Below are 24,838 nucleotides of genomic sequence, written 5' to 3' on the forward strand. Positions count from 1 at the left end.
CCGGGTGTTACCTGTTTTTACCTGTTGTTACCTATTGTTACCTATTGTTAACTATTGTTACCTGTTGTTACCTGTTGTTTACTGTTGTTTAATGTTGTTTACTGTTGTTTACTGTTGTTTACTGTTGTTTACTGTTGTTTACTGTTTTTTACTGATGTTTACTGTTGTTTACTTTTACTGTTGTTTACTGTTGTTTACTGTTGTTCACTGTTGTTTACTGATGTTTACTGTTGTTTACTGATGTTTACTGTTGTTTACTGTTGTTTACTGTTGTTTACTGCTGTTTACTGTTGTTTTCTGTTGTTATATGTTGTTTCATTTAGTTATTTTCAGTTACATTTAGTTGCATCTTAATTAGTTTGCTTGGTCTGCACAGTTGCTTATGGTGCAAAGCAGTTAGTACTGGGACGGCAACCTCTCCTGTACTATCTGTTTAATCTATGGTGTATATACAGCTATAAAAAAATTATTAGAAAATATGCTCTTTTCATCAGATCAATGGAATTAGTTATTTCGCGGAATCTTTCTAAATCGGGAGAACTTCTTAATCAATTCATATTTCTAAAAATATTCCGAGCATCAAAAGAGGTTGGAAATATCTTTTTTAATCATCCCCCCCCCCAGACAGTTCATTTTCTTTCGAGTTCCTAAGATGTCCTATAAAATATGGATGACAAAACGTTATTCAAAAATCATTGGAGAAAATATAATCAAATCAAAATCAAAACTTCTGAAATACAAACAATAGAAACAGAGGCGCATTCAGGGGGGGGGGCTATTGGGGCTAAGCCCCCCCCCTGGACCAGTGAAATCTATTGATTTCAGGAGGTTTTCAGGCCCCAACGGGTGCTGAGCTCCCCCCCCCTGGAAAGAGAAAAAAAAAATTAAGCCCCCCACCCCCTTGACAAATTCCCGAATACGCCCCTGAATAGAAACAAAGTTATCTTGATAAGCTAATTAAAAGGAGTGACAGAGGCAATGAATGTTGGTTGAACTGAGTATTTAGTATTGTAGAAAATCTTTTTAGGATTCATTTGAGACATGATGTATAATTACTGAGTTTGATAGAAAGTCAAAGTTCAAAATCATGAATTTGGGCGTGAACGTTTTCAGAATTGTCTTTTTTTAAATTTTAAATAACGACGACAAAAAATACAATAAAAATTATACAATAAACTTTTAGATGTTTTGGAACATATTTCTAAAAAGAAATTTGTTAATAAATCAATGTTAAGAATCAATTATTTTGTTTTCATCATTAAATTGAATTTCTTATTTTCTATGAACTGTTCGCAGATTTCTACATATTCTTCAAATGTCGTCTTTTCAGGGATGGAGGAAAAGAGGGGGGGGGGGGGCGGAATTAAGAGAGAGGATTTATATTTATATATTAAAGAAAAAATGAAGAAATGAGTGGGGGGGGTTTATCTTCTATCAGCAAAACATATGAGACAATTCAGTTGTGATACTGATGGGCTTTTTTTGACTTTTGCTTTCCTCACACAATGCCAAATGTTAACCCTGAGAGAAGATATATGCAACAAACAATAAAACTATCGTTTTAAAAAGATAGTTTTTTTTTTATTTTTTCTTCAAGTAAAATTTATGTTTAATAAAAGCAAACTTTTTATCTCTAAACTCCAGACAAAAATGTTTTCAATTTGTTTTTTTTTTTGAAGATATGTTAATGAGAAGACCATTATGAAACATCAGAAAGATTATTGCAAAATAAAAAAGTAAATATTCCATACTGGAGGCAAAACAGCAAAGGATTAATTAATCTTCATATCGTAAATTCTCTGTACACCCAGCTATTGTTTGTTTATATTAATATATCTGTCCTCAAGGTTGTAACGCAAGGAAAGTTATTTCAGAGGTGTACGCATCTTTTGTACTGCAGTGTACTGTCTCTGGGCGGTAATGTAAACACAAGACGGATGTCGAAGCCTGACATGGGATCCATCTTTCACATAAAAAATCAATGAAATATTCTGGTCATAGGAAATTATTTTGTGAATTATCAAAATTATCAAAATTTAATGAAAAAACCTCATCGGATACTAAACGAACACTTATGCATTTATTCTGGTTTACAAATTCCGCCCAGAGAGAACTGGTTTCAATATGTACGCAGAGTTTACGCAACTAAAATTAACTTTCCTTGCATTTTAACCTTGTCTGTCCCACTATATCAGTGTATGCTTTAAACCAGTTTTAAATTTTAAATACAGATGCTGCAACTTTAATATTATGAACTAAGCTTTTACTCGATAAACTATGCGAAGCCCCCCCCCCCCCCATTTTTAAAATGTTTAAGCTTTGAACTCTTACAGTTACCATTTTTAATTAAATTTTCTACGATTTATAGGTGAATTTTCAAAATTAATTAATTTCGACATTTTCAATTTCAATCAGCCATAACCTTTCCCAGTGCTCATATGTGAGTTGTCTCAAACATTATGGGCTCGATCGGTTCAGCCATTTCGCGTACGTGGATACAAACAAAGGATATAAACGAGAAGGGTCTTTGAAGAATAAATTAGATGAATGAGATACAAACCTTTAATTCCGCTAACCAAGGACAGCATCGGTAGAGTAGGCTCTGGGGTATATATAGATTTCGATCTAACAATATCCATTTTCAATAAATCAAAACCATTAACAAAAAATGGGAGGGGGGATGGGGGGCAATAAAATAAAAGTAATCAACTCCATCTCATGACTGAAGTTTTCTTAAATGAACAAATTGAAAATGTTTTTAATGTTTATAAAAATATTTTACGTTAGAAATATAAGCCATGTGTTTCTTAAAACTTATTGAATTATCACTGTTAAAACTGAGAAAAGAGTGAACAAGTGAAATTCTAAAAAAAAGGGTGAAATAGAATATAAAGCTTAGTTTTAAAAATTTTACATTTCTTTGTGATGATGAGATAAAAGGATTGCCTAGAGAGGATTCGTCCTGGTTAAGTATCTGGTATGGTTCAAACCTTGCCAGGATCAGGAGATCCCGGGGGAAATCTTCCTTCTCCAGTAGCCAACCCATATACGTACTAGATATAATTTTATAACAAGCAATAGTTTTTTCTTCTATAAAATATCTTTGTGTGAATTTAATACATTTCTGATGCAATTAAAGATTTTTTTCTCATTCAAATTTTTGCTGAAATTACCTTACAATAATTTTTTTGCAGAATAATCATATTGAAAGATAAAAGATAAAAATAATTTCTATAATGTCTCAAATATAACATATGGTTCGATGTTGTATCCGACATACCTGAGAAAAAACCCAAGACTAGGTGATATCATCTGATCGTTAGGTTTCAAAACATGCTGGTATATCTGGATCAAACTAGAATATTAGATCTGGATCAAACTAGAATATTAGATCTGGATCAAACTTAAGGCACATTCAGATCCAATATTTTTCAGATTAGAACTCCTAAATCTTGATGATACATATAAACTAGGTGTTCTATCTTTTATGCATAAATACTTTTATGAAAACCTTCCAGCTTCCTTCCATGATATGTTTAATTCTTTAGCTGAACCAAATAGAAAAAAATCATATAAACTTGAACGGGTTCTCTTCAAAACTCTAGAATGTTTTCCCTCTGCTTTATTTCCAAAAATATGGAATTCAATTGAATTAGAGCTGAAAGAAACTAAATCTGCAAAATCGTTTAAAAGAAAAGTCGCCAAGATCTATTTAGATAGTTATGCAAATCATATCTGTAAAAAAAAAAACTGTGTATCATGTGGATAAACTTAGTCTTTACTATCTTCTTCACCCTGTAGTTCATAAACATGATTCTAATAACTTATGTTACCCTCTGTTCCAACCCTTACGCTGAGTATCCTCCCTTTTCTTTATACTCCCTCACCTCCTCCTTACCTTTTATCTGATTTATTATCATTCTTATGTTTAAAATGTACAATGTATATTGTTTTTATCTGCAATTCTCATTCGTTTATAGTGGGCCAACCAATTAAAACAACCTACTCTGGTTAGGCGGGTCCAAACTACATAGTAAATTGTGATTTTTTTATTTGTATTATCTCTTGCTTTGTAGTTGAATAAAAATATGAAAAATATGAAACTAGAATATTAGATCTGGATCAAACTAGAACATTAGATCTGTATCAAACTAGAATATTAGATCTGGATCAAACTAGAATATTAGATCTGGATCAAAGTAGAATATTACATCTGGATCAAACTAGAATATTAGATCTGGATCAAACTAGATTATTAGATCTGGATCAAACTAGAATATTAGATCGGGATCAAACTAGAATATTAGATCTGGATCAAAATAAACATAATATCTAGGTAATCCGATTATTTTCTACGCTTTTTAAAATATTAAATCAAATATTTTATAAATAGATATTTATGTATTGATCTATAAAATAATTTTTTTTAAAGAACTCACTGCATTGATAATGTTGAGTAGTATTGTATCTGATGAGATACAGGATCCATCTGTACTAGGTATTCAAGTATCCAGGGTAGAGATATACATAATCGTCCTTTCTTCTCCGCTCTACTCAATACCTATATACAACACATTTCTCAGAGATATACATAATCGTCCTTCCTTCTCCGCTCTACTCAATACCTATATACAGCACATTTCTCAGAGATATACATAATCGTCCTTCCTTCTCCGCTCTACTCAATACCTATATACAACACATTTCTCAGAGATATACATAATCGTCCTTTCTTCTCCGCTCTACTCAATACCTATATACAACACATTTCTCAGAGATATACATAATCGTCCTTCCTTCTCCGCTCTACTCAATACCTATATACAACACATTTCTCAAATAAACTCAGAACTATTTTTTTAGAAAATTGATGTTTTTACTCTTGAAAACAGAAAAATAATTTGTATTAATTTATTCTAGAACAAAGACCTGCAGATTTATCAGGAACAAAAATCTCAGATTTTTATTAGAAATATTGACACAAAGTGCAATTTGAGCCTGGTTGATATTTTTTTACTTTAGTATTTTAGAAGTTAGTTAGTTAAGACAGATCTAACATTCTTAGCAATATATTTGCAGGAGAACATGTTGATCCGATGCAGGTTGGAGAACTACTGGATTTCCACCAGCATATATCTTTTCTCATTTTTCTTGCAGGATTCCTAGTTCTGATTTCAGGAGGAAACCTATCCTCTTCAGTATTATTATTTATATATATTTTGATAACTGATAATACTTTCGTAAATATATCAAAACAATACAGGAATTTGTCCAGGAACGGGGTCACAGCCCCCTTGTTAAGGGCTAAACCTCTCACATAAAAGTTGCAAAAAATGATCGCAACATATCTAGGGCCCCCCTACACCTTGATAAGAGCTCATGGCTCCTGTAAACACCCTTTTCGGTTGGACCGAAGTTCGGTAAAAATAAAATGTACTTTTTTCACCAAACATTGCCTAAAAATAACTTATCAAGGGGAAGTTCGGTAAACATGAAATTAAAACGTTTTAGATTTTTTTGCAAGCTTAGCTTAAATATTATCTTTACAGGGGCCGAGGGTGGGGGGGGGGGTTCCTGTTGGGTGATAAACCCCTCACCCCCCCGTGTTAAGTACCTGTATAATATCTATAGATGGAAGAGATTTTTTTCTCATCAATAGAACTGGATCTTCCTCTTGAAGGTTTCTAAAAAGGTCTTTTATATCAAATCTCTCAATTTTAACAATGAAAACTTTTACTTATATTTAGAGAAAGGAACTGTAAGCGTAAATTCAAGTAACCCTTCTCCATGTATGGATTTTTCAAAAAGATTTTTAAAATAGTTTTCAGGTTTTAGTTTTGTAAGATCGTTTTGGTTAATATCTTGATCAGAGTAAAGATTTTGCTAAGAATCCGGATCCGCAAGATTTTGACTTCCTGGATCCGGATCTGCAAAAATATGCGGATCCACGGATCCGGATACAAGGGGTAAAATATCAACCAAAAACTGCAAAAAAACCTTTTTACTCCTAAAACCCAAATATGAACTTTTAAAAAAAGAGAGATTATAAAAATTTCCTGTTTTCTGAATGGTTCATCAAGTTTTAGGATAAAAATATGCGAAAAAAATTAAACAAAAATTTGAAAAATATTTTTTGTTAAAAAAATTCAATATATCAGTACAGAAATGACCTGGATCCGGATCCATTTTTTCCCCCGTGCTGATCCAGGATCCGGATCCGGATCCGCATCAAAATCAAATGGATCCTAAGCACTGTTGTGAAGACTTTAAAAGTTTAAAAAGTTTGAATGTTTAAAAACGGGCCTCAAAACGATGGACATCCTAAGCTCATTGCAAAGATGGCAATGCCCTATTTACAACCAAATCCCAAAAAGCTTTGTCTTCCCAAATCTGAATTAGATATTTGCGTTAAATATTTTAAAAACGGATTATTTTCGACTGTGGTTTCTCTACAAAAGTGGGTTGCACATTTCAACTACATGAAAACATGTCGGAATTATATGAACTTAATACTTTTACATTTTTTAAAGCGACATTATCTTTTACATTATTGATCAGATGAAGGTTTCAAGGGTACTGTTGTATAGCGGACATTGCCATTTTTGCATGGCGGGTCACTTGAAATTAACTTTCTTTTTTACAATAATACACGGATTAAGGTTTTCTGAAGGGATTAAAAGTGCAAAGTTTTCGACAATATAAAACTAAAAAAATGAATTAAATATTTTATTTATTAAAATCAAATCAAATCAGAGTTTTAGGGACGTCCTACACCCACACGTTAAGACTGAAGTGACAATACTAAATCAATAATGATGTGAGGTTTTACGATTCCTACCCTATATCTATTTTACTAGGTTTATTTATAAAGCATTATACGATTATCTTTATTTTGGCTTTTGTGATAAATTTCTTTCTGTCTCAATTTTTGACATTTTAGGCACAAAGGACATCCGACGTTATTGCCAGACCGCCAATCACAGATTCTAGTCCTCAGTCCAATTGCATTAATTATTATGACTGAAGACAGGTTTCTGCCCTGTTGGCTGGTGAATTTGAGAACATTTTGATTATGAGCTCAGCGCAACTGGAATATTTCAAGTCATTATGCTTAAAGCAACTTGAATATTTAAGTGATTATGCTTAAAGCAACTTGGATATTTTAAGTGATTATGCTTAAAGCAACTTGAATATTTCAAGGAATTATGCTTAAAGCAACTTGAATATTTCAAGTGATTATGCTTAAGGCAACTTGAATATTTCAAGGGATTATGCTTAAAACAACTTGAATATTTCAAGGGATTATGCTTAAATCAACTTGAATATTTCAAGGGATTATGCTTAAAGCAACTTGAATATTTCAAGGTATTATGCTTAAAGCAACTTGAATATTTCAAGTGATTATGCTTAAAGCAACTTGAATATTTCAAGGGATTATGCTTAAAACAACTTGAATATTTCAAGGGATTATGCTTAAAGCAACTTGAATATTTCAAGGGATTATGCTTAAAACAACTTGAATATTTTAAGTGATTATGAGCTTAAGAATTAAAGAGTTAAGCTTACCTAGAACTCTGAGAATCTAGAGAGGATATAAAAGGAAAGAACTCAACGAACCCGAGAAATTTGCCAAGAACTCTGAAACATAAAACTAGAATTTCCAACTAGAAGAATGAATAAAAATAAAATATTTTGAGAGGATTAGATAGGAATTCTAACAAAGATGAAGTAACACAAATAAAAGAAAACAAAGCAAAGCCAGTTCTTTTAACAATCATGTATTTCAGGTTTAGTTTCTGTGAGTAGATTTCATCTTTATTTAAAAGTATCTAATGCTCAACTAGACATTTGTTATTAATTGTAAATTGTTTGTTATTGTACAGGGATTTTTTCTCTCTAAACCTACGTTAGACAGTAGACACAGTTTTTAAATTCAAGTTTTGATCCATTTCAGAAACAAATTCAAAATTATGAAGATGCCCCTTTTGTCTGAAGTTTCCAAAATAGACTGAAAAAGCATATTGTTCGAAATAAAAATCTTAAACTATCATTTGTTTTTTCTTTATAATAAAAAATTAAATTGGATACTCATAATCCCGATCCACAGATCTAGATATCTACTGTGTGAACTTTTAATTTGAAGATCAATGCTTAATCTCTTTATTTCAGATATTCGTCCTTAGTACAATTACCATGCAGGTTATCTAATAAAGATTAAATTAATCTGCAGATTAACAAAAGATCGAAGCAAGCATTGATATAGTTATCCACAATACATGAGTTCCCAGCTTTGGGGGTCCGTCCTAGAAAACGATTTTTGGACCCCCCCTCCTCCGCCCCTCCTATCAATTTTGTACATAACCACTTATTTTTCAGCAAAATTATTTTTTATTTATTTATTATTTTAGGGTTAGTTTAGGTTAAGACAATAAACAATAACCTGAGAGTTAGTATTGAGAATTGAATTGTCTGGTTGGTTTGAGGATCTAATAGACCTGATGGTTGGGATATATCTTCTGTCACACTTATCTCACTAAACATAATTAATAGGCTTTCTTCAATCTTTAAATCTAGGAATAACCTTTCCTTATTTATCTTTATTTATTACCGCCCTTTATCTCTCTAGATCTGAACTAAAGTTTATAACTCTCAACTATTGATTTTCTACTATTTTCAGAGAGAATGGTAGTTCAACTAGGTGTGGTTAGATTAACTACTTTCCCTGTGCTTCCAATCTCTAATAAAACCTGTCCGACCTAGCTGAACTACTATTATCTATATCTATACATTTCCAAAGTTGAGAGTATACCTCTTCAACCCATATTAAATACACCAAATATTTACCAAATATCTAACATTGGAGTTCTCAGGAACTAAATAATGGAGACGGAAACTTAATGAACAAATTGATCTCATTCTTTCCTTGCCTGGAGATTAATCGATCCTGCATTTGTCAATAGTTAGGATGTCTTGTAAATCAGAACGCTTAAAGGGCCTATATAGTATATATACAAGTAATTTAAGGTGTCCCTCCACGCTCTGTCTACTTGATTTGATTTGATTGAATATGGGCTAAAGTAAAACTTTTTACCATGGATTTAATTGTCATTTATTTAAACTAACGGAAATTTTAAATTAGGTTATAGAGCAATACAAACCTTCAAGTTTAACAATCAATAAAAAAGAACCACAATCAAAACTTTACTTTCCTTCACAATTGATTCTAAGCCGTCGATTTGCACGTCTTGCAATATTTGAACAATAACATCACTTAAATCTTTAATGTTCCTTTTAAATTTTAACTTGCGTCATATAAAATCTCGACATGATTCAAGATGCTACATGGATCCTACTAACGTAACAACTATAACCCTATTTATGATTATAAAACCTACCTGATCCTACTGACGTCACTTCTAATAAGTAAGCTTTGATCCTCTACTCCGAAATGTTTCCCCTCAATCTAAATGATCAAAAGTAAATATATCAGGGTTTTATTATTACATTCTTTATTTCATTTTATGATATCAATAGACAGATCTAATTAGCTTTCGAACAAAAAACTAAAAATTCTTTAAAAACTCTTAATATTTTCGATGAAAGTGAGTCAAGAAAAAAAAATCCGTGATCTTTTTTACTCTTAAAATAATTTTTAACGAAATTTTTCATATCATTATGGGGCTTCTTGCAGATCTCATCTCACATAATCACATAATAACATTTTAGTAAATTCTAAAATTTATCAAGGTGGGCTGCAGGCAATGGGAGAAAATTTGCAAAAATCGTATTAAGTAGATTCGCAATTTCAGTTAAAGTGTAATTGTTCAAGCAAATGTTTTCTATAAATATATCTAAAAATTCAAAATGTGATTGTGAAGTGTCTCTAAAAGAATTAAGGACATTTTGAATAATTTTGTAATTTTTGTTTGTAGTCGACTGATTAATACATGTACTTTATTTAAGTATTGGGGATTTTCTTTAAATATTTTTTAATTGGTGAACCTAATATTCATAAAATGTTCATGATATTTCAAACTATGAATTCTGTTAGGTAAAATAGCCTTAGATTGAAATATCAAAGGTTTACAACATCAGGGTGCAAAAATATAGGAGTACTTGCAACTGTGCAACACAATGTCGTAGACTTTTGATATTTCAAACTATGAATTCTGTTAGATCACATGATTTAAGTTTGAAATATTTTAAACCATCAGATTTCACAAATATAGAAATTAGAAAATTTGGGTTTGTCGCAAACACTCAATTCCGTCCTTAAAAATATTGCAAAATACCATAAATGATTCCAATATCCTTTTTAATATTCAAACAACAAATGAAGGCCCTTTATCCAACATGTTGAGGAGTTTGATTTGGACTGTATAGTGTATATAAACTGTTATCAACGTCTAGATTATCAAATATTATAATTTTGTATAATATCACCTTGAGAATTTGAAATATTAAACTGTGTTTGAGATGAGCAAGAAATCTTGGGGAGTTACAATGAAGAATGAAGTCCCTAAAGAACTCAGAGGCACCTAAAAAAGTAAAATTCCTAAATTCGTGTGTTTAATGATGTTCAATTGGTGCTAGGTACTTTCCCAAGGGCGACTTCCCAAGTATCAATTTCCCAAATGTGCAATTTCCCAAGTGGTAACTTCCTAAAAATTAGGTTAGGCCCTCTGAGGCACCACATGCTGAAATGGGGCCAAGCACTGTGGCTAGGATCGGCTAGGGGGCCGAGCGTCCCGGCTAGAACAGGCGGGGGCGAGGACTGCGGCTAGGAAACACTTGGGAAATAGCACATTTGGGAAGTTGCCACTTTGAAAACTACCCTTGGGAAGTTGCCGCTTGGGAAAATGCCTTTGAAAAAGTACCTAGCATCGTTTAATGTGTAATGATAATGCTTATGATTAACGTAGGGAGATAAATTATCAGAAATATGTTTGTTTTTAGTTTTCAAATAATTAAATTTTCTGGGTTAGAGCCATCTACATAAATATTATTGAAATAGATAATGTTCTAATTATATTCAATTGGAACAAAATCTTTTAAAAATTTAAATGCAAAGAAACTTTTCAAAATTGCCTCTCATTGTAAATGCTAACGATAGAAAAATAATGAATGCCATTTTTACTATCAGGGTGTATACAGGAATCAGGGTGGGGGCTACATTGTTTTTCCTTCCAGGGGGGCTCAGCATCCGTTGGAGCCTAATAAACCCCTTGGAAACCATTAGATTTTGATGACCCAGGGAGAGGTTGAGCTAGCCTCCCCCCCCCCCATAAGTATCATATCATCTTGTTCAATTATATACTTATCATACAACCGATTTTTAAAAATATTTACCTGAGAAAGCTGGAGGGGGGCATGGTCCTCCGAGTTGACCGGGAGTTATCAGCCGAGCAGCTAGTCTGGCGTACTTGACCGGGTCAAGCTTCTGGATGTGTGAGAGTTCGTTCTTGCCCAGACTTTGCTGGTTCCTTCCTAAACCTTCCTTCACCTTACTTGGTTCCTCACCCCTAGAACACGAATGATTTTTTACAAAACAGTACCCTTAAAAACAGTACCCTTAAAAACAGTACCCTTAAAAACTTTGTCCAACTATGCATGAATTCGATTATAGAATACCATATTTATAATTTGGAAAACTGATTATTTTCATTTTTGGTTTTCCTACAAAACTGCATAGAAACTGACATGCAAAATGAAATGAAAATGACCTTCACTGAGTGCACACTGCACAGTGCACAATACACATGATAAGAATTTGACCGGCACATGACTAGAATCTGACCTGCACATGACAAATATTTGACCTGCACATGACTAGAATTCGACTTGCACATGACTAGAATATGACCCGCATATTTTACATGACTTGAATTTGACCTGGTAATGACTAGAAAATGAATACTACATAAGTTATATCTGACCTGCACACATGACTAGAATTTGGCCATCTGATGACTAGAAAATGACTAGCACCTGACTAATATCTGACCTGCACATGACTAGAAGTTGATGAATGAAGAGAGAGCAGAAGTGTGTATAGTTAACATTATGATTATGCATCTTCAAAACATCTTCAACCTAAACCGTAGTACAGAAAATAGAAAACAACTAGAAGCAAAGTAAATATCTATATATACATATATATATAGAAAGTAGAAATCTGTTTGTTTGTTTGTGTGTCTGATCATAACTCAGGAACCCCTTAACCGATTTTTCTCAAATTTTGAAGAGGAACTCGGTAGAACCACGGAAATGTTCTTAGCTTGGTTTCAAAGTTTTAGCTTGAATAGGTTGACTCTAAGAAAACTTAGTTTCCAAACAAAGCTGGGTTCCCAATCTAATATAAAACACTAGCTTGGGAACCCAGTTTTGTCTGGATACTAAACTTTCGCTAAAAAGTTGACTTAAATTTTATAAACTCAGCTAAGAACATTCCCATGATTCTACCTAGTTCTACAATCAAAATTTTAGGCAAATCAGTCAATGGGGTTCATGAGTTATGATCGGACATACCAACAAACAAACACAGATTGCTTCTTTAAATATATAGAAGAATATGTCGGCAGACACAGTCACACAATGGTGGTCAAAAAAAAGTAATTTGCTTCAAGTTTTAAAATTTTCAAATTCACCAGCAAAAACAGACAAATTATATTGTTAAATTTTGTACGACTAGACATTCAGGGTGTTTCCGGTAACATATATAAATATATTTATTTATATTTATATATTAAAGAAAAAATGAAGAAAACAAGATAAGTCCATTACCTGAGATCCAAAGTCTGAGGGAAAATCGTATTCTTTTCCTCTTGAGTGATCACTCCAACTTCTTATCTTTAGAAATAAAATACATTTGTTACATATTTATCTTTGAGTGAGGGTGTGTTTAGGGGGTGGGGGTATAAGCAGAAATGAAAATATTAATAAAAATTTCAGATTGAATTGGAATCTGAGAGAAGTTACTTTTTTACTAATGTTGAAATGAAATTTATTGTCAAGATCCATTAAATCCTTTGTTCTTTTAAGACTTTCATATTTTCAAGAAATTTTATAAAAGCAGCTCCCCCTTTTTCTGAATTTTATAGCTCCCCTTGAATAAGATTTACCAAGGCATAGAACTTGTCTCTTTGCTTCTTGAAGTCATGAAAGGATGTGTTTGAAGGGAAGTTGAACCTATTATCCGTCTCACTTTGGAAGCTTACGTTCTGTAGACCACTGAATACAGTTTGTTTTTATCCATGTACTGGCTGAAGTGCCCGGCGTTGCCCAGGTTCATATTTATAATTATTGTCATAGTAACTAATAATTCAAGTTGAAGTGCCCGGCGTTGCCCAGGTTTATATTTATAATTATTGTCATAGTAACTAATAATTCAAGTTGAAGTGCCCGGCGTTGCCCAGGTTTATATTTATAATAATAGTCATAGTTACTCATAATTTAAGCTGAAGTGCCCGGCGTTGCCCAGGTTTATATTTATAATAATAGTCATAGTTACTCATAATTTAAGCTGAAGTGCCCGGCGTTGCCCAGGTTTATATTTATAATAATAGTCATAGTTACTCATAATTTAAGCTGAAGTGCCCGTGGAATATAAAAAATCACCAAATTATATTGGCCTATTTTATAGATTAATGGCTGGTTTTACATTAGTCCAGTGGTAAATATTTTGAAGAATTTTCACCCTTTTGGATTGTGGAAACTAGTTTTCAATGATTCCACTATTTTCTTCAATTCAGCGAATATAACCTTAAAATACCTTATATCCTAAATCAATATGTTTTCAAGAGGGGCCGGGTTTGGGGTAAATTTTTTTTCACGAAAATATATTCTCCTGCAACACGTACTTCACAGCAGTTAAAAACAGAAATTTTCAAAAAATTTTCTAAATATTTATTGTTTCTGAATAATAGCCTGTAAAACTATACGGAAAATAAAAATATTTAGTTTTAAAATTATTATGTTTTATTTGTTTGGTGGAATCCTCACTCCTCAGCATACACTACTCTAATTCCATTATCCATCTATCTTTCTATCTATCTAGGTTGCATTTATTCTACACATGAAACCCTGTTTTAACTAATCATATATTTACATAACATGAGGTTGGTACTTTTATGTATACACTATACACCCCTGTTGAAGGGTAGGAGGAATATTTTTAGTCCTTTCACAAAACTTTTCTTTTAAGGAAAACCCCGAAAACTGGTGGCATAATTTCTTTTACTTTTAATGACCCTTTGACAATGTGTAGTAAAATTTTTGAACTAACTATGAAATATTCACCTAAGTTTTTGTTTAGTACTGGGACTGGGAACCTGGAGATCTGAGTAGAACTCCTCTATCCGACCTGCCAGGGACGGAGAGAAGGATTTTATTCTCGAGTTTTCCATCAACTGTCTCAAGGTACACCTGGATGCTTTGCATTATACTTTATTCTTAATATTTTTTCATTCGAAACTGCACGTTGAAAATATGTATCAGACTTTTGATAAATCTTTTAGAATCTGATTAATGGTCAGTAAATGGAAAAAATCTGAAAAATATTACAGACAAATATATTTTTGACAAAAATATTTTAAATTTTTTTGATATTTTGACGACATTATCAATTTTATATGAACGACTTAACATCTTTTGTTTCAGAACATCGGATCTTCATACAATCATAGGACTTGATAGGAATTACCTATTAACACATTTTTTCTGGTTTGATATTTTTGAGAATTTCACGAAACACGACTTTTTATTGAAGGAGACAACGTTTATCACATATTTCTTTTAGCTTTTAGTGTTCACTGTACAGTGCAAAGTGTACAATGCACAGTGCAAAAATACACTGTAAAGTGTAAAGTTTACACTGCACAGTGCAAAGTGTACACTGTACAGTACAAAGTGTACACTGTACAGTGCAAAGTGTACACTGTACAGTGCAAAGTGTACACTGCACAGTGCAAAAAATACACTGTAAAGTGTAAAGTGTACACTGCACAGTGCAAAGTGTACACTGTACAGTGCACAGTGTACACAGTTTAGTGTGTACCTGTCCAAATACTGCAGACAGGTGCTGATCAACTCCAACACCTTGATACTGAAGTAAACGCAGTTGTGAACTGAAGAAAACATCTGCTCTACATCTAACCAATAAACTACACTTATATTTTTTCAATTTAGCAGAAGAGTGATATTTATAAATGACCAATATGTCCTGAAAAACATCCAGGATAATTTTATTTTCATAATGTATTGTTGGTTCCTGGTGAATCTTCAGTTTCTCCGGTCTCTAAGAGGAACATCTCCACCAGGAAATACAGTTCTACGGTCAGGTTCGGCATCAGGTTCTCCAGGATAATGTGAGAGTACAGAGAGATAAGAAGGTTGAGATGCTCCTTCCAGGTTACACAACCAGGATCAGGTTGAACTAAAGGAGGAGCTGGTCTACTTCTGCACCAATATTTACAATCTCAAGTTTTCAAGTTTTCAATTTGTACAGTCTTGATATTGGAAATCAAGTAGATCAAAGAACTTTAGTTTGAAAAGTTTCAACAGTTGGGAAAAACCAATTTCCAGTCCAATTTAAGTTTTTAAGTTTTTAAAACAAAGATATTATGAATTTTCAATATTTGAATAATATTCCCCCCCCCCAACCAGTGCACTTTGATCATATCTCCCCGTCCAGTCCCACACATATTACTCATAATTAGCTCATAAAAAATTTAGGTATCCTACACCCTTGTCTTACACATAAAGCTATCTAACTATTTTTATGCTAAATATTTTCCTTGAAGTAGAAGCCAACTTGTTTGGAGTTATCCCGGGAGCTTCTTTTGAAGGAGTAATCAGGGCAGCTTCCTAGATTATATCTTTTATAAATTCATTTTAAAACATTTGGTTTTGCTCGAAATGATATGATTGACGAATAAGAAACTTTTATTTAAATTCTGCAGAAGTTTGTAAAGAATCATACTAAGTGTTATTAGCAGCGTAAATGTCATGTCAGGTTTTATGCACATTTTTGTTAAGAAATTGTGTTTATTGTAATTGTTTAGATCAGAAAATTCTAAAGTTTCAAACTTATATTGCAAAAGAAATGGATAAAAAGGTATAATTTACACCAAAACTAGTTTTTAAAATGTGCTAGGGCCATATTAGCAAAAACAATTACAATTTAAGTTTCTGCGGAGTTTCTCCGGCTCGACTTGCCTTTATCATTCCTCGTTCATCGAAAGTTTGTCTCTCCACCTCCACGACAGAAAAAGATGAGCTGAACCCCGACCCTCCTCCTCCTGGATAAATGTTAGATAGTTCGGGATATTAGGATTAAGTCACAAGAATGAATATATACAAGGATAAGGAGGCAATTTTAAATTCCGTAAGAAAATAATATAAGGCACAAGAAATTCTTGAAATTGGGATTCTTTTAAAGTTTATAAAAAGATGAGTGATAAATAAGTTTATGCCAAATAAAAATTAAATTAGGACTTGTTACTTATAAGACATAAGACCAATGACAAATTTAGGGTGGCTCTTCGAAATTGGTCACATTAAAGGGATTGAATCTATTTTCTGTCCCTACTTCTTGTCACTGTTAACTACAACAGAGCCGGCGATTTAAAAAATTCAAGAAAATACGACTCGGGTCTAAGCTGTTGTTGAGCCTTATTTACGGCTCGAGCTTTCGAATTTAAGTTGCATCTATTTTTCAACAGAATTTAGTTCATAAAACCGGTGTTTAATGTTGTATTTGGCGGATTTTCATAGTTGGAATTGGTGCATTCCGGGTTTTGATGAGAATAAGACCCAACATTGAGCCTTATTATTCACTAAAACCAACCAAGGTTGGTTTTATTTTCATTGGGCTTAACTCCTTAAGTCGAGCCTAAGATCTCGCAGCTGTCAATCACGTGACACAAGCTCCACAAGCTGTAGTCAATGTTGGGTCTAAGATTGGGTCTTAAAGCTGCGTTTAAGGAATTAAGACTCGAGCCGAAGCTTTTAAATCGCGGGCTCAGTGTAGCCTGGTGTTAAGCGGCTACATCAGCAGTCCACAGTTCTCATTACGCCTGACTGGCTTTTTATTTATCAAATTTTAGAATTTTTGGCAAATAAGAATTCTATATATCAAGAATAAGGATTAAGAGCCCGCGATTTAAAAGCTTCGGCTCGAGTCTTAATTCCTTAAACGCAGCTTTTCGACCCAATCTTCGACCCAACTCTGACGACAGCTTGTGTCACGTGATTGACAGCTGCGAGATCTTAGGCTCGACTTAAGGAGTTAGGCCCAATGAAAATAAAACCGACCTTGGTTGGTTTTAGTGAAGAATAAGGCTCAATGTTGGGTCTTATTCTCATCAAAACCCAGAATGCACCAATTCCAACAATGAAAATCCGCCAACTACAACATTAAACCGGTTTAATGAACTAAACTCTGTTAAAAATTAGATGCAACTTAAATCCGAAAGCCCGAGCCGTAAATAAGGCTCAACGACAGCTTAGACCCGAGTCGTATTTTCTTGAATTTTTTAAATCGCCGGCTAAGGATTGTTAAAAAATTGGGATATGGATTATAGCTGAAATTCATAAAATTATTATTTTTAAAAAATGGATGATTTATATCGATACGAGAGTTAATAAGAAAAACATCCGCTAGCTTCTCTGCCTTCCTTTGTTTTTAAAAAGTACGTTTATCATGATATTTAGAATGCACGTTTGATAGAAACTCGAAAATTTCTCCTTTTCAGCTATTCAATATACCTAATTATTACTCTGAGTGAAAAACCTTTCGGAGAAATCTATTCAGCATATTTAACGAAAAAGAGATTAAAGAAATCTGAGGCTATTCGTGTTAATATAAACTGAAACATTTCTTTGAAAGTCAAGTCTAGCTAATCAAGGCAGTTTACCTGAATGTTTTGGTATTCTTCCCATACCCGGCGGTATACCCGTTCCTGTCACACTTGTCAGAGTTATCGGTTTTATTCTTTTCTTTACTTCTCCTTCTCCAATACAAGGGAACATATGCTTGCTCTCTAGGTCAAGCTTTCTACCCACATCGGCCTCAATACGATCCAATCTGGACATAAAACTCTCCGGATTCGGAGTACTAGACTTTATCCGACTTTTGGTCTTTTTAGGACTCCTAGACCCGGACTTTTTCCAACCTGTGGAATCAGGATTGAGAAAGTCTCCTAGGTTAAAGGGTTGGGGAGAAGGGGTTTGTTTCGAGAATATCTTCTTATGGTCTCTATCTTCGTTGGTTCGGTCGGACTTGAGTTTATTTTGTCTGAGTGGGGTTGGAGGTAGTTCACCAACCCCATCTATACTTGAGAAACTATCCAGCTCAATACCATCATTTACAGATATACTGGACGGAAACAGTTTAACTTTCTTCTTCTCCTTCTTTCTAACATTGGGCTGGTCAGTCTTAGAAACCGGTTTAACAGGAGAATTGTAATCGTACTTTCCTGTTCTTTTTCCCTTGCTTGGGGTCTGCTTGGAAATGTTGCAGGAAAGAATCCTAAATACAAATATTAAAACCAAGAACTTCTCCAAACTATACAGTTTACAGTGTACAATGTACAGTGTACAATGTACAGTGTACAACGTACAGTGTACAATGTAAAGTGTACAGTGCACAGTGATCATTAATATAATTTTATAAATAAGTCGCAAGTTTATACATGGACAAAATAAAGGAATAAGACTTTTGAAAAAATGTCTGCTTAAGTCATCGACGAATTCAGGATCAGTTCAAAGTAAAGTATAAATAATCATTTTTGGTCTGTTTTTAATAGAGGAGTTTGTATTACACGTAAATAAGATTTTTACAAGTTTAGGACAAGTATAATGATAAACAAGAGCTACAGAAAATTATTCAAGATTTTATAGTTTTGCTCGGGAAATGCCATATTGCCAGATTGTTTAAACTTGGATTACTTACTTTGCTGTAGAGTCTCTGAGATAGTTAATGAGATGAAGAGGGAGTTCCTCTCTAAACTGCCACACCTCCTCGTCTAGTCCCACAGGGGGGTTCACGCCCTTTAATTTACTGAAAACAGTTAATCCATTAAATTCAAAGTAAATCCTAAAAATATAAATCATGTAATCTCTAAATATCCGAAGAGATTTTATTTAAAAACGGAAAATTTCTAAGTTAAAAATGAACATTTCCATAACTTCAGTTTTTAGATCAGGCAAAATAAAAAAAAATCCGAAATTACCTAGCAATGTCTGCGAAAAGGTTTGGATCTTCCAGCAGTTTATTGAGAAGACATGCCATTTTGTTCAGAATTTTTATCTGAAATATTAGTTTATTTGATGTTGGCCAGTTTATTCACGGAAAAGGATGCTGTACAAGCTTGTGAAGAGAATTCGAGATTACAGTCGTCCACAGACCAAACTATTTCAGATGATCCTACATAAAATAAGGTTTTATCAATGTTGAACTTTAAGAAATTTGAATAAAATTAGAATTTTCACAATAAAATCCTTAGTCATTAATAAAAATTGAATAGCTCTTTTTTGTTTACTTGAAGAATTAAAGAGCTACTCATCTTTTGAGGTCATAGAATTAAAAATTGTAATTTGAATTAATTCCCTTAATATAAATGAAAGGAAGAATAGTAATGTATACGGACCTCACGACCACCGCAAGGAGAAAAAGCAATTATTTAGCTGGAAAAGATCTAGAAGTTGCCATTCAAAAAACACGTAGAAGCGATTACATCCACCTTTCCTTTTTGGCAGCTATTTTCAAAAGTCAAAATAAAAAAATAATAAAACATGTAAAGTTTAAACCTTTTGAAGAATTAAATACTTCAATAGTTCTTTCCCCCGAGAATTCCTCCATGTAGAAGTTACAGAGGTTTGATCCGATACTGCAGAGATGCTGAGCTTCTTTCTTCAGATCCCCAACCTTCTCCAGGCTAATATTCTCTTCAGATAGATCATTATTCTTCTCCAGATCTTCCTCTGGAACAGCTTTATCAATCTCAGTTTCAACGCAAAGTGGCAACCTGATAATAAATAACATTTAATAATAGACTTTATATTATGTCAAGTTGTTATTAAGATTTTAGAAAAAGATAGGTTATGATAAATATATATATATATATTATATCAATTTTGTGAATGAGAAAACTTAAAACTTTATTTTGGAATCAAATTTTTTTATTCAAGGGCATTTTTAAAATATATAAAGGGGCATTTTTTTAAAACTAAGGATTATTTTTTTGTTGGGGGCAAAACTTCTTAATTTTTTAAACATTATCAAAATAAAATAAGGTGCATGTTTTTGGATAGGGCTGTAAATTTTTAAGTTGGTTGTATTTATAAAACATTTGGGGATAAAAATTTAATTTTTGGTGACATTCTGTAAAAACAAGGGTTACAAATGTTGAATAAAGGGGCAAATTTACGTCTGGTGGGCAAATTTTAATAAGGATGTGTGAGTGTGGCTTTAAAAAATCCAAATTTGGAGGCATTTTTAAAGAAAGGGGAAAAATAAAAGAATCTGAGCTTATATTAAAAATGTTATACTTAAATTTTGAGTTTGCTTTAAGAGGCTTTTAAAAAATTACTGTGAAGAGATATTTTTTCAAATTTTTGAGAAAATCAGCTATTTTTTGGACTATATGAACCCCTGTTGAGGACTTCTTACCCGGCAAGCTTTCTTAAGGGGGGGGCATGTCCCCCCTTAATCAGACTAGGGAGCCTGGCCCCCATTCCCCCCCCCCTAGTTGCGCGCCTGCCTTTTCATTAATTTACTTCTGCTTATCCTTTTCATTCTTTTCATTCATTTACTTCTTTTTAGCCTTTTCATCCTGTTCATTCTTTTCATCCTTTTCATCCTTTTCATCCTTTTCACCCTTTTCATCCTTTTCATCCTTTTCATCCTTTTCATCCTTTTCATCCTTTTCACCCTTTTCATCCTTTTCATCCTTTTCATCCTTTTCATCCTTTTCATCCTTTTCATCCTTTTCATCCTTTTCATCCTTTTTTGATCCTTTTGATCCTTTTGATCCTTTTGATCCTTTTCATCCTTTTCATCCTTTTCATCCTTTTCATCCTTTTCATCCTGTTCATCCTTTTCATCTTTTTCATCTTTTTCATCCTTTTCATCCTTTTCATCTTTTTCATCTTTTTCATCTTTTCATCTTTTTCATCTTTTTCATCTTTTTCATCGTTTTCATCGTTTTCATCATTTTAATTCTTTTTAATGATTTAAACTTAATGAATGATAAAGTTTCTCATACATGTTTTGCATATTGACAATGCACATGAAAGTGGACACATTTTGGTGAATTTACAAATACCTGTATATTCCTGTACAATAGGTAGATGTTAGATACACAACAGAGCCAATACCAATTGCAGAGTGAAACTCAATTCCTTCAGGAATGCTACTGCATCGTAAAAATATTAGAAATACAAGTATGATGTTAAAGAAAAACATTATTACAACCGTCTGATCAATTATGGTTTCTCTTGAAAAGTGACTTTATAGAAAGTTATCGGAATTTAACACAATTAAGGATACAAAACAGGGATATTTAATGGGGACATGCCGATATGAGTGGATTTCAATAATAATAATCATTATTAGGTGGTTACTTAAATTAGGTCTACACTCTACAGATGAAAAATAATAGGAGATGATTCAATTTCCGAAATAACGAAAAATAATTGTTATGATTTTAATCTAATAGATTCCTGGATAAGATTCGAATGGATTTCCAGGTATCCTGGGTTGGATAATATGTATAGAAGCTTCCTCCTCTCACAACTACAAGGTTTCCCTGAATACCAGGGTTATCAAAAGTGTAATTGTCAAATAAATCAAGATGGGTATCAATATATCCGTCTTGCAAAACTGAGTTCAGAAACGTTAAAATATATTTAATTTTCACCAAAAAAAAGGTTTATAGGAAAGAATATCATTCGAAGAGTACCAAAAAACTAGTTTTTAGTCTTAAATCAACAATTTTTAAATTATCAAAAAAACGGACAAAGTGTTACTAGAAAAAAGTGTTACGTTCGGCCTATTCCTACTTTGTTATGACTGCATCATTTTTTTTAGCTCAGTATAAGGTTTGAAGGGTACAGTTGTATTTTAATCTACAGTGCCTTTTTATATGAAAACATTTCTCTTCTACAGAATATTTTACTTTTTTAATTAAGGATCAAGATTTATTTTTGATTTGGGAAAAATACCTTGTGTTCAGTAGCTGCTAGCTTGTACATTGAGGAAGGAAGAGAAGCACATTCAAACTGTAAAAAAAACATAACAAATTATTTATATAATGTACTAGATTGTACAGGATATCTAGAACAGTTCCTGAACTGCTATTATGAGAGATTATAAGAGCAGAAGCAAAAAAAACAGAAAGTTGTTTGGCTTTTGATGCAGTAGACAAGTCATTAAAATGTCCTGTAGACTGTAATGGATTGGGATAAGTGTTTCCGGATTTAAAATTACAAGTGATCAGCTGGGACAAGTCTTAGTTAAAAGTTCCTCACACACTGAATAGGATATAGTTCTGATCTGGTTGATCATCTAGACCAGAGAAGGTGACAAGTCTAGCCAAGGACAGATATCTTTTCTCTTTAATCCTTTAAATACATACCTTAAACTTTAACTGTGCGATAAATACGTAATACGATGGTTTTTATCATGTGATATCAAATACATTGTAGTAATTGAATTACATCAATTCCTGTTAACTTTGTAACCTAAGCTATTGAATAAAGTTAGTTAATTGAGACTCTGATTTGATTACGGTATTAAAAGTCTGTGTTCTCGTTTAAACATGAAGAGCAGAGATCTTGCTAGTTGATTTAGCATTAAACCTATAGAAAGCTTGAAAATAGAGCTTTTGGTTCTAGTTAAATTATACGAGTTGAGAAATTGCCTGTCAACATTTGTATTGGACACTGTGTGTCCTTTAAATATCGGACAAAGGTTAACATTTCTAGATGGTACAGACCTTTATCACAGACTATCTTTATCATGGATAATTCTAGATTTGGCTGTGTACAGTCTTTCTATTTCCTATTAGCTTTAGTTCCAGGGACCAAATACCTTAACCTTATAGGCTGAGTTAAGCCAATCTTCTAAAGCGTGAAATGGTGCACATTTAATTATCAAATATATTTCTATGTCTAGTTAGAAGGAAGATTGTTTTTATCAATAAGAAAAGAAACAATGTGCAATGGTTGTGAATTAAGCGTATAAAGAAACAAACAAAACAGATTATTTATTTTCATTAACAAACCAATAGCTTAGTACATACTATAAAAGGATAAAAGTAATTATAAAACCGTAGTAGGGTGTTTTTTATATTAATAAAACTTTCAAGATTCCCAAACTGAATTTTGTTAAAGTTTGCTTTATTAAACTTTGCAATATCTTTATCCTCAACAAAAATTAACAAACGATCCAAAAATGATCGCTACAACATGTTCGTTTTTGCATCGTTATTATATCACTTTGGTGTAGTTTTTTTTGCATATAATTTCGGTCAGGGTCAAAATTTGACATTATGTAAAAAGGCAAAAGTTTAGAAAAAATAATTAAAAAATCATTTTCTCTTCTTACACAATACCTAATTTTGAGCCTGAAGAAAATATAAGCAAAAAAGGACATTACTCAGTAGGGTTACCTCTTCTCCTGTGGTTAGATTAATTCTGACAACTGTATTCAAAATAACTCTAGTTTTGTTAAAACCTCCCAACAAGTATAAATAACAACCTAAAAAGTTAAACTAAAAATAACAGAATTTAATTTTTCTTAATGCCAGACAGGAAAAATAAAAAAATCAATTTAATTTCAAACAAATCATTCAGATATTACAACCTATAGTCATCGATTATCTTTCGCCACATTTGTATATATTTAACATTTTATACTAGTTGTGATTTTGTTTTTTAAAATAATATTTAGCTTACAACTTGTTTTCGAACATTCCTGGAAAATATGAAAATCACGGCCCGCTTATAGATATGATTCTATCTATCTATCTACACTGAACTCGGCCACAGTACAAATTTTATTTTGGTAATTTTTTCCATGGGCCTACCAGCTGATGTAGCAAACCGGACCCTAGATTTTTTTTATTCAAAATAGATTTTTTTTTGTTTACAAAGAATTAATATCTGAAGGAAAGTTCAGGGTCCAAAGAGTAGGAAAGTTATACAGCTGTGTTGATAAACAGTGGGCCCTGTGATGTATGAACATGAGGTACTGCAGTGTAATATCTTGTAAAAATAATAGTAATCGTCAAGATAAAATCTTTTTTTCGTTCCCGAAAAATGACCCAAGAGTAGCATGGGCGAAATTTACAGGCCAACCTTCCTCCTGGAATCCGAAAAAATGGAGTGTGATATGCTCAGACCATTTTTCTCCTGATGACCTTAATAGGCTACGACCTGGAGCCATGCCATCCTCTAACCCTCAGTCATTAGCAGTTCAAGGTAATATATGATTCAATTTTTGTTTTAAAAAGTTCGAAAAATGTGAACTTTTTTGATTTTGACGAAAAATGTTATATTCATTTTTAAACTTCTTTAAAAATTAAAAGATTTGTGTGACTGTACAGTGTACATATAGGTAATTGCAAATTTAGAGGTGAAAAACTTGGACAAACGGTAAAATAAATGGGTTTTTCTTAGATATTTGAACAAATTTGAAAATTTGTGTGATTGTGCAAAGGGAGAGGGGTTATAGTAAAAACGGAAATTTACAGGTCCAAAAGTGCGACAAACTGTAAAATATATGGGGTTTTCAAGGGCGTATACAGAATGAAATGTAGGGGGGGGGGCCCAAAAT

The 24,838-nt window shown here is 32.7% G+C and overlaps 2 protein-coding genes across 12 annotated transcripts in view; both read right to left on the reverse strand.

The window, feature by feature from the left end:
* Positions 1–19,315, reverse strand: part of LOC111694763 (codanin-1) — a 32,717-nt gene extending 13,402 nt beyond the window's left edge. For all 3 annotated transcript variants that reach the window (XM_023463768.1, XM_023463769.1, XM_023463770.1), the window contains exons 1-21: positions 19,233–19,315; positions 18,953–19,060; positions 17,916–18,529; positions 16,216–16,298; positions 15,794–15,864; positions 15,269–15,456; positions 15,056–15,149; positions 14,299–14,424; positions 13,122–13,230; positions 12,784–12,849; positions 12,005–12,093; positions 11,350–11,522; positions 10,444–10,538; positions 9,396–9,463; positions 8,441–8,533; positions 7,567–7,638; positions 5,615–5,684; positions 4,440–4,561; positions 3,281–3,355; positions 2,947–3,053; positions 2,561–2,625 (exon numbers count right to left, since the gene is read on the reverse strand). In XM_023463768.1, coding sequence (XP_023319536.1) covers positions 2,561–2,625; positions 2,947–3,053; positions 3,281–3,355; positions 4,440–4,561; positions 5,615–5,684; positions 7,567–7,638; positions 8,441–8,533; positions 9,396–9,463; positions 10,444–10,538; positions 11,350–11,522; positions 12,005–12,093; positions 12,784–12,849; positions 13,122–13,230; positions 14,299–14,424; positions 15,056–15,149; positions 15,269–15,456; positions 15,794–15,864; positions 16,216–16,298; positions 17,916–18,529; positions 18,953–19,060; positions 19,233–19,291 — 2,547 coding nt within the window. In that variant the 5' untranslated portion in view covers positions 19,292–19,315. The remainder of the gene's footprint in view (positions 1–2,560; positions 2,626–2,946; positions 3,054–3,280; positions 3,356–4,439; positions 4,562–5,614; positions 5,685–7,566; positions 7,639–8,440; positions 8,534–9,395; positions 9,464–10,443; positions 10,539–11,349; positions 11,523–12,004; positions 12,094–12,783; positions 12,850–13,121; positions 13,231–14,298; positions 14,425–15,055; positions 15,150–15,268; positions 15,457–15,793; positions 15,865–16,215; positions 16,299–17,915; positions 18,530–18,952; positions 19,061–19,232) is intronic.
* Positions 19,309–24,838, reverse strand: part of LOC111694764 (uncharacterized) — a 15,240-nt gene continuing 9,710 nt past the window's right edge. For all 9 annotated transcript variants that reach the window (XM_023463776.1, XM_023463780.1, XM_023463775.1 and 6 more), the window contains 6 exons: positions 23,673–23,761; positions 22,225–22,281; positions 21,724–21,809; positions 21,327–21,416; positions 19,810–20,027; positions 19,309–19,426 (listed from right to left, as the gene is read on the reverse strand). In XM_023463776.1, coding sequence (XP_023319544.1) covers positions 19,323–19,426; positions 19,810–20,027; positions 21,327–21,416; positions 21,724–21,809; positions 22,225–22,281; positions 23,673–23,761 — 644 coding nt within the window. In that variant the 3' untranslated portion in view covers positions 19,309–19,322. The remainder of the gene's footprint in view (positions 19,427–19,809; positions 20,028–21,326; positions 21,417–21,723; positions 21,810–22,224; positions 22,282–23,672; positions 23,762–24,838) is intronic.

This window comes from Eurytemora carolleeae, unplaced genomic scaffold (assembly GCF_000591075.1).
Source record: "Eurytemora carolleeae unplaced genomic scaffold, Eaff_2.0 scaffold9, whole genome shotgun sequence".
NCBI classification, from domain to species: domain Eukaryota; kingdom Metazoa; phylum Arthropoda; class Copepoda; order Calanoida; family Temoridae; genus Eurytemora; species Eurytemora carolleeae.